The 9,620-nt window shown below is 37.5% G+C and overlaps 1 protein-coding gene across 1 annotated transcript; it reads left to right on the top strand.

Moving 5' to 3' along the window:
* Positions 1–502: 502 nt before the first annotated feature.
* LOC112050483 (uncharacterized) lies at positions 503–3,086 on the top strand. Its single transcript, XM_024088751.2, has 3 exons — positions 503–1,111; positions 1,488–1,653; positions 2,923–3,086. Exons 1-3 carry the CDS (start codon positions 533–535, stop codon positions 3,084–3,086), a joined length of 909 nt encoding a protein of 302 aa, XP_023944519.2. The 5' UTR covers positions 503–532.
* Positions 3,087–9,620: the final 6,534 nt, after the last annotated feature.

Raw genomic sequence — 9,620 nt, 5'->3', positions numbered from 1 at the left:
GAAACATAGAATATGAAATGATTAAAATGAAATGAAAATATATAGATCGAATAGAGTTATTGTCAGTTGTCAAGGTGAATACAAACCATGCCATAAAATTTACTTTGCAGATTAAAGTAAAGGAAACTTAATTTAAATTACAAGTTGAAAAATTGCTTTCCTGAAAACCATCAGCGAAACTGTAATTAACTAGTAGCTTAAACAAACAAAAAAATACTTCGTCACACTAAATTGTAAGTTAAGTAATTAGAAAATGTCATCGTTTAAATTAAGTTTTAGCAATTTAGTTCTGACCACAGTGCATTAGTAGATGTGTTGATGATCGAAGAAGTCTGACAACATGGGACAACATTCTGATGTACTGTCGACAATAGAACCTTTGAACTATGTTCTGGTAACAGTCGGATTATCCAGCGTTACTCGAAGTCAGGGCAAGATAGAATATTCTTGGCATAGTTGGAAAATTATTCTCATATTGTGCATTTTATTTATTGCCAATGCTTGCAACATCTACATTAAATTTCAATACGTCATGACTCTTACCATCGTCACCTTCAACAACTCCATTCAAATGTTCTACATTTTAAGCTTCTTGCAATTCGTCGTGGACATGTATTTCATTTACTTGTATAGAAAGGATTACATGGAGTACTATTCACTTTACGATTACATCGATAGAGTACTCGGCATGCCCAACTATGCACAAATCAAAAAGAGTAATAACAAAATATGCTTTTTCTTCATTTTTCTTGCTGCCACTACTATTTTGATCGACTACACTGCGTGGCGTATAGCCTATGGTTGGGTTTTGACCACTATCTACTCTATCGATTACTTGTACCTTGCGTTAAGGATTGTAAGCTCTTTGGAAATTATGACTCACTTTTCCCAAGTTTTATTTCGACTGAAAATTGTCGGAGATAGTATAGAAGTCTTTCATAGCAGCAACAATTTAAAACTTGGCGGATTTCTCGCTGCACAGAAAAAAGATCGCCTTGACAAGTTGAAAATTATTTGCTATAATCACAGTGATGTTATTCTGTGGTACAAAAGATGTTACTTGCTTTTGCTGGAACAGTGCGATTTCATAAACAATGCTTACGGATTTCGGGTGAGTAGAAAATAATTACATAATAATTATTGCTAGTGGTTTTGTCTTTAGTTCGAATATAAATCAACAATATTTTTGTTCAATATTTTGCTGAAAATATGTCATTTTTTTTTGTTTGTTGGCAGATTCTTGTAACTAATTCAATATTTTTATTGGATATGGTGATGTTGACGAATTTAATGATCAGGCAGATGATGGGAACTAGCGTAAGTCTTCATCAAATTTGAAGTTTTTGAAGATTAAGCCGATTTCTTTCATTTATGATCAATTAAAGTAATGACAATTTAACGTCTAAAATCTTTGACTAACATAACTTAGTTGTGTAAGTTAGTGTGTTGTGTTAACAAATATTTTTATTGTTATTTTTATTTATTAGAGAACACCCCATGGTTCGGGATCCTTGCCCATGCTGTCGACAGTAATGCGGATCATAAACTCTCTCTGCGTCCTGTTGATCGGCATAAGTCGGTGCGAGCAGAACTATAGAGAAACGGAGAGAATTGTCAGTTTGATCGATGACTTGATCATAAACAAGAAAACTGGTGAGAGAGTCCGACAAAATACACTGTACGTACGTTTCAACATCTCCTGTGGATGCTCCGGTTTCGGGGTGAAATGTACGTAGAGAGTATTTTGTCGGACCTGGCTGACGTTGTCGCCTGGATTCGTCGACTTCTCGCGGAGGATAGCAAAATAAATAAATCATTATATAATCATGATGAATTTCCGCAAATTAACGCCTGCTTCTATCCACTTTTTAACAGATTCTTACGCAAATAAAAACTTAGAAAATTGCCGAGAATGCGACAAACTTTTACATGCATACAATCGTAACTCACCTTAAGTAGTTAGGTAGGTAAGTAGATGTCAATTATCAGTAATTGCGCTGAGAAATGAACTTTCATCCAGATCCAGGATCATACGGGAATATGTCGTGATAACCCTGTGGATATGACCTCTGCCTCCGATGTGTGTCCTCCCGTAGGGTGTGGGTTCGAATCCGGTCCGGGACATGCACCTCCAACTTTTCAGTTGTGTGCATTTTAGGAAAAACATAGTGAGGAAACCTACATACCAGAGAATTTTCTTAATTCTCTGCGTGTGTGAAGTCTGCCAATCCGCATTAGGCCAGCGTGGTGGATCCTGGCCTAACACCTCTCATTCTGAGAAGAGACTCGAGCTCACCAGTGAGCCGAATATGGGATGATAATGATAATGATAATGATGACGTCATAAGGTGTTCGATACTTGGTGATGAAATAACCTTACGTAAGTTTTTACGTAAGTACGTAGTATAACCTCATGGTTTAACCCGCGTAGTTCCCATTCTCGTGGTAATATTAAGCACTAGCCGACGCCCGCGACTTCGTCCGCGTGAAACTCGATGTAAACTTTCAACTACTATCCCAATCCTACCCCTAGCCTACCCCTAGCCTACTCCTAGCCTACCCCTACCCTATTCCTACCTACCCCTACCATACTTTTCTGGTTGATTTTTTACACCTTGTGTCCGAAAAACCCAAATATCTTACGGAACCCTATTTATTTCCAAAATAAAATTTAGCCTATGTTACATGTGGGTAATGTAGCTTTCGAATGGTAAAAGAATTTTTAAAATCGGTACAGTAGCTTTAGAGCCTATTCATTACAATCAAACAAACAAACAAACATACAAACGTTTTCCTCTTTATAATATTAGTATAGATATATTGGTAAGATACTTTTTCAGATCGGTTCAGTAGTTTTTGAGTTACATATAAAAATACAAATCTATAGATATAGAATTAAAAATTAACTTATTCATATTGCAGATGAAGCATCCTCGTCCTCTCTGCTGGAGCTGCGGCACCTCATCAGCACGCGGCCGGTGCAGTTCAAGGCGATGAACTTCTACAGGCTGGACTACTCGTGTTTCGTGTCAGTCATCTCCGCCATAGTCACTTATACTATTATTTTGTTGCAAAGTTTGACTTAACTAATGGAGAACAAAGTAGTGAAGAAGTAGAAGAGACACTGATATACACAAAATATTGCACAGATAAGTTAAGTAACACTGAGCACCTAGCAATGTTACTATGTGTACTGTAAAATATTGTACATAGAAAACTTAATTATAAGTTTTCTATAACTGACACCATAATTATGTCCTATACACCGGAAAAAAGTACACAAACACACTGTAGGATAAGTTAAACTTGTAGGTATGGTCCCACCGATCATACAGTGAATAGGTAGAGAAAATTTGTATGAAAGTCTGTTCTGTAAAATTCGAAGAGTCAGTTTTCTACGCGGATAAAGGTTTGTGCGTCTGCTAGTATTTTAATACGAAGGGTAAAACTGTAAGACAAAATCAACACGCTTGCTATAGTAGAGCCTCCATATTTAAACATATTTCGTCGCAAAAATATAATTATGTTTCTTATTTTATCAATGATGGAAAATCTCAAGTCTCAACTTAAGATTGTAGCTCATTAGAGCCACCCAGGACCCCACCCGCACCGCCTCGCCCCGAGTGGTTGGTATTCTTCTTATGGATTTGGATGATGCGCTCACTATATAAACTCTGTACCACAACCGGATCGCCTCGCTCGCGAGGTGTCAACAAGCGGACTGCGAGTGGACCACTCGATGATAGCTCGCTGTTGGCATGCTTGTTTCGCGTGAAATACTACTCGGAAATTCGTTGACAATGCGGTGTCCACCCGTGGTCGACTACAAGTGGACGCCTAGCGGCGAGGCGGTGCGGGTCAGGTCCCGCGTGGCTGTAATGAGCTACAACCTTTATACTGAAAATGAGTTTGTTTGTTACGCTTACACGTCGAAACCACTGAACCGATTTTGAAAAATCTATCACCAATAGAAAGCTATACTATCAGTGAGTAATGCAGACTATATTTAATCCCTGCATTCCCCCGGGAACGAGAACTACACAGGTCGTCCGCTAGTCAATAATTACATCATGTTCACTTACCTAACAGCGCAACAACTAACTCTTTCTGAGTAACGCTGAGCTTCTGATTAGCATACAGAACGGGTTCGTCGCTGAACTATTTTTGTTGTCGCCTGCAAGATGTCTTTGTCTGTTTAATTAACATTCATAGAGTTCAAGACACGTATACTCGCTGCTAGAACAACTGCTGGTGTTATTGACTATGCTAATGCTGTGACTTTGTTTTGGGTTAAATGTGAAAGAAATAAAAATAATTATAGTACGTAACTGTCTTTACTGATATTATTTTTTTTATTCTCTACAAGTTAGCCCTTGACTACAATCTCACCTGATGGTAAGTGCAATCTGACGATGCAATCTAAGATGGAAACGGGCTAACTTGTTAGGAGAAGGATAAAATCCACACTCCTTTCGGTTTCTACACGACATCGTACCGGAACGCTAAATCATTTGGCGGTATCTTTATCGGTAGGGTAATTAGCCACGGCCGAAGGCTCCGACCAGCCAACAATTGATTGAAATTTTGAAAATAGAAAAATTTCTGATTGGAGCATTGGAATTCTGATCATTTCTTTATTTATCACTCGCTGTAAGGTTTCTCATGGGTCTATACTTCCCAGCACATAGTAAAAATAAACATAGGTATAAATTACTATTCTGAAGTTCCCAGTATCTGAAGTCCTGTTGTATTACTTCTAAGTTACAAGCAAGAGAAACAAGGTTGTCTAATTGTTGTCTATCATTTCTTTAGAAACCGGGTTCCATGAATTAGTTCAATTCAGATGAATCGAGTTCTAGGTGCAACCCTGCTCCCAGTAATGTTGTTGTTCGACCCTTCACTGCGAGGGATGAAGTCAAAAGTCCAGCACTATGCCCGAACTTCACCCTTCTAGTTATTGGATGAAAAGTGTTTTATATCAAATTTAGTACGTTAAAAAAAGCTAACCCTTTGCCTTACATGGACTTACAATCAAAATAGTCTAAAAAATATATTACTTGTATGTTGCCTCAAAAAATCCTGGCCAAACTATCATTAATGACAATTATTAATGGTTAATAACAGTTTGGCCAGGCAATTTTGAGGCAACCTACTCGCAATATATTTCTTAGACTATTTTGTTTGTACTCGTATTGTAAGTCCATGTAAGGCAAAGGCTTAGGATGTGAAGATGATGACAATTGTTGTGACTAAATGAAACAAACAAACAAACAAAGGCCTTGGCCTCATGAGCCTTTTTATGCGACCTCCTTCTCCTCCCTCCCCCAATAAAATACGTTATCTATTTCAATATTATGAGTCTCAATTTTAATTTAATTAAAAAGCTGGATGCAATTTCAGTATGATCCCAGTAACACTGCGTCGAAGATTAATAGGTTTAGTTGCTGGAACAATATCCGCTGTCCTCCTGTGCATCGATTATTGCAGTTGCCACTGATATAGATACGGACTAGATACAACAGAAAATAACAAGACTATACAATGCTCAGTATTACAGTGCTCGTCTAAGGAAGTGCTACATCTATATTTATATTTGCTGACATTGCCAGATCGATGTGATTCGGTATAGTATTAATTTGAAGGTGCATAAGTTAAACGTCTTTAATATTGTGTAATGCGATGTATTGTAGTATCCACGTGTGCATTGTGCATACCAAGGTACTGCAAGGTAATGTTTTGTCAAATAGTATACCTATGTATATTGTGTAAATACTTACACTAAATTACATATTCAAAATTTGCTAATATGTTTATACCTAACTAGCGTAAAGTTTTGCTAACACAGTTACGCAAATACCAATCGGAACTGACTATCCACACATTGCTCTGCTCCCTCGCCTCATGCAAGTCCTTTGACAAAAGCGACAAAGTAGGGAGTGGTGGGCAGGACTACCGGCAGGGAATGTGGCAGGACAATAAGCCACACAACCTTTCTGCCCACTTCTCTTGCTACTTTCCACGCTACTTGTGAGTAACGGTAAGAAAACGATAAGCTACATCTTCGTATTTACCTACATTTATATATCGGTGGTTACAATCATTAAAACTACATTAGTCCTTCCTCAGTATCGCTACCTACGTACGTAAGTCCGTTACTCATGGTCGTATCGTTGTGATGTCGTACCTAATCTTATGATCATGCTAATAGGCTGCATATTATCATGATCAGCATCGCTGTATCGCCAAGCAATTTAGCATTCCTCGTTTTAGGTTAAACAAACTTTAATAACAAGAATTCCTAAAATAAACGTCACTCCGAAACTACAGGATGAATTCAAACGAAACTTCGCAAGATTTGAGGTAGCATACTACAAAGAAGGTCGTACAATACATTTTGTTTTAAAAAGAAAAATAAAAGTGATAACTCATGATAACTTCAAACTGGACAGAATGCGGTTCTCATATTATGCAAACTCAACTTCTCACAGCGCCTGGTCTATATTGATAGAATGTTTTTTTTTGTTTGCTTAGTGAAAGTGGGGACAAATAACCGAATTTCTGCAAATATACTCGAGTGGGGTCTCAAATGAAAGCGCATTGAAAGAGAATATTGATGACTTGATCGAGAGTGTATTTCACGACTTCGGGGGTTTTCAAAATTTTCAATTTTATGTTGTGTTTAATTAGGTTTTACCGAAGCAGGAACTGAGGGTCCGTATAATAAACCCGAACACACCGGAACCTAGTTAATATTATAAAAGTTTCTTTTCCTTAATGAAAGCGCTGGAGATAATCCGACATTAATCCGAGAGAGTATGACAGGGAATTTTGTAGTGGCTTCGTTACACACACTTTTGTAAATAAATAATAAACTAAGATCCTGCGGTAGCCACACATACTTCATTCTGTGAAAGCTGAAAGTTCGTCAGTCTGTGCACCTATTATATAAGTCATCACGAAATCTCGAAAACTACTTGACGTAGAAAGATGGAGCAGGTGAGTTTATATTATACTTAGTTGTCGCTAAGAAGGAATTTTGCGACAGGACCGTTTAAGGGCGAACGAAGTCGCGGACGTCTGCTAGTTTTCAATGTTTTCCTCGGCGTAAAATCATGTCCCCAATTAGGGTTGCCAGGTCGCCAAACCTAATAGCCGGACAGACCAGCCAGTTTGACCGGACATTTGTGTACAAAGGCCAGGCACCCTACATTATTGAAGATTTTTTTGTCTCAGGATTAATAGGTGCGTGAGCGACCAACAGTTGATTCTCATCGCCTGCGCTGGTTCTTTTGCGAAATGTAAAAAGTCTAACAAAAGCTGGACAAGCCGGACACCGTTGATTTTGGCCGGACACGAAAAACCTACCTATATCCGGCTTTATCCGGACGCCTGGCAACGCTATCCGGAATATATTTTTTAAACTGTCTGGCAACTGGGGGATGATGCCTACTGATATCCCGGAGAAAATATCTAAAAACTGCATTTTGTATCTAGTTGGTATATTGAGGATCTGGACCTTAGCCTTCTATCTTTAAAGCCATCATGGTCCAAACTTCATAATAAATTGGCTACTATGCTTACAATAGTAGGTAGTACGGTAGGAACATGGACTGCACTTTCTAGCTCCCTAAAATGAGGCAAGTCTGGCTATGGCTATCCATAATTTTCATCATATACTAGGAGGCGTCACGGCCTTATTATTTCTGCTGCCAAGTATCGTTACGGTCAGAAGGAAGCATTGCTGTATTCCGGTTGCCGGTGTAATTACAGGCACATGAGGCTTCATATTCTCAGGTTTATGGTATTACATTGTAGGAAACGTCACTACAGATGTGTTGTACCAAGTGCACTGTGTGAGATAATTGCTTCTGTAAATAATTGTTTTCTACAAGATCATCAAAAAGATTTTGACGATCTTGTAGGAAACAAAGATTAAGTTATAAGGAAAAAAATAAAGCCGGAACCTCTGATGAGTATTAATAAAAGTTAAATATTAACGTATACATGTAAGTTTTAAATGTGAATTTTATATTATTAACAAAAGAAATTAAAATAAACTTGGAGCACACCAAATTCAACAACATAAAATTAATTAAGGAAAACATTTAGAGTAATAAAAATTCGAGTGATGAAATCATAGTACATCTCGATCGAAAAGTTCTAGATACTCTAAAACCCAAGCTTATGCATAGTAAAATATTATAAAAACTTCCTAAATCAAATTCCAAAGAATTTTGTTTATTAGCTTTTGAGATAAGCACGGACAGAGACAACTTATAACACTATTCTTTTACGTAGGTGGTTAAAACAGACTAAGCTAAGGTCATAAATAAACAAAGAGCAGTATAAATATTTGCAATCGCTCATTAGTGTAGTGAGATAGCTGTTCTTAATAAATTAGTAATTGCTTATCCGGGCGAGCGCCGCGCGAACGAATCTCGAGATGTAATTATTCATGAAATCCTGTAATTATCCCGCGGGCCAGCCAAAGCAGAAAATGGTGATAAGCCGCCGGGAAATTAAGAGCCTCGCCACACGAACTCGAAACCGTTAGCGTTTATTATACCCAGAACTTCGGCCAACGTAGCATTTAATCTACAATACTCGTAGCTGTTACTCAGGAGGTTTTGATAGTGCACAAGATGTGTTTGTACAATCATAAGCGCACTGTTGATTCCTTCAGTCGTATAGTCGGATATGACAGAAGAGCAATACGTTTGGAAATAAAGAAGGCGGACTGCTCTCCGAGGCATAGGGCTGTAATAAAAAAGACTTTTTGTGCCCTGACTTGGGAATCGAACTTTTTGGATTTCATAATTTTCTATTGTTAATGATCTATGATGTTAAGAGTCGTTCATTATAATAAAGCTGTAATGGTTGTTTAGTTTTATAACGTAGGTACTAGGTACTATACTAAAGCCATTCTTGAGGAGTACTGTTTACTAACAAACAAATTAGAAATTAGGGTAGAAAACGCAAGTCATTTTATAACTTTTTTATTTTAAATTAATTGTTTTACGCTTATTAATCAAATTTATTTTCATTAATTTAAGACCAAGTTAAAAATAATTATTATTAGGTGTGAAATGACTAGCAATTTATACCCTTATATTTAATTTGTTTGTTAGTAAACAGTACTCCTTGAGTATGGCTTTAGTATAGAAAGAGATTCAAGCTTGATGTAGAAAAATGTGTGCTTAAATAAAAGGTACATAATATGGTTATATTATGTAACATATTTAACTCATTATTCTCTACATTCTACATTAATAAGAGCAATTAATATAAAACCAAATGGGGTCCTTAAAATCAAAATACACACATTAAACGCATACGGGCTTTAAGTAACGCGGCGTTATCGTTCGTCAGTGTGAAAACAACTTAATGTAAATGAAATCTGAAGGAAAGAAATAAATTCTCACGGTGAGTCGTTAAAGCGTACCGTTGAGCGCCGGCCCGTGAGACATCGATTATGACTTACAAAACTTTCTTTTGTGCCATTTCTAGTGGCGTGCACAGAGCTCAGACCACGAGTACGCAATTGAATACTTTATTCCACTCTATGCTAAGCCGTGATAGCCCAGTAGATGCAGCAGCAGAGATGACCTCTGCCTTCGATT

Source organism: Bicyclus anynana, chromosome 20 (genome assembly GCF_947172395.1).
Source record: "Bicyclus anynana chromosome 20, ilBicAnyn1.1, whole genome shotgun sequence".
In the NCBI taxonomy this organism is placed as follows: domain Eukaryota; kingdom Metazoa; phylum Arthropoda; class Insecta; order Lepidoptera; family Nymphalidae; genus Bicyclus; species Bicyclus anynana.
The sequence above is the reverse complement of the archived record's forward strand: the minus strand, read 5'-3'. Positions and strand labels throughout refer to the sequence as shown.

What these genes read in the sequence shown, in the direction of transcription:
- LOC112050483 (XM_024088751.2), top strand. Translation starts at nt 533, where the DNA reads ATGACTCTTACCATCGTCACCTTCAACAACTCCATTCAAATGTTCTAC. An exon ending in ACAATGCTTACGGATTTCGG is followed by an intron (nt 1,112 to 1,487) that starts GTGAGTAGAAAA and finishes TTTATTTATTAG; the next exon opens with AGAACACCCCATGGTTCGGG. An exon ending in GATCATAAACAAGAAAACTG is followed by an intron (nt 1,654 to 2,922) that starts GTGAGAGAGTCC and finishes TTCATATTGCAG; the next exon opens with ATGAAGCATCCTCGTCCTCT.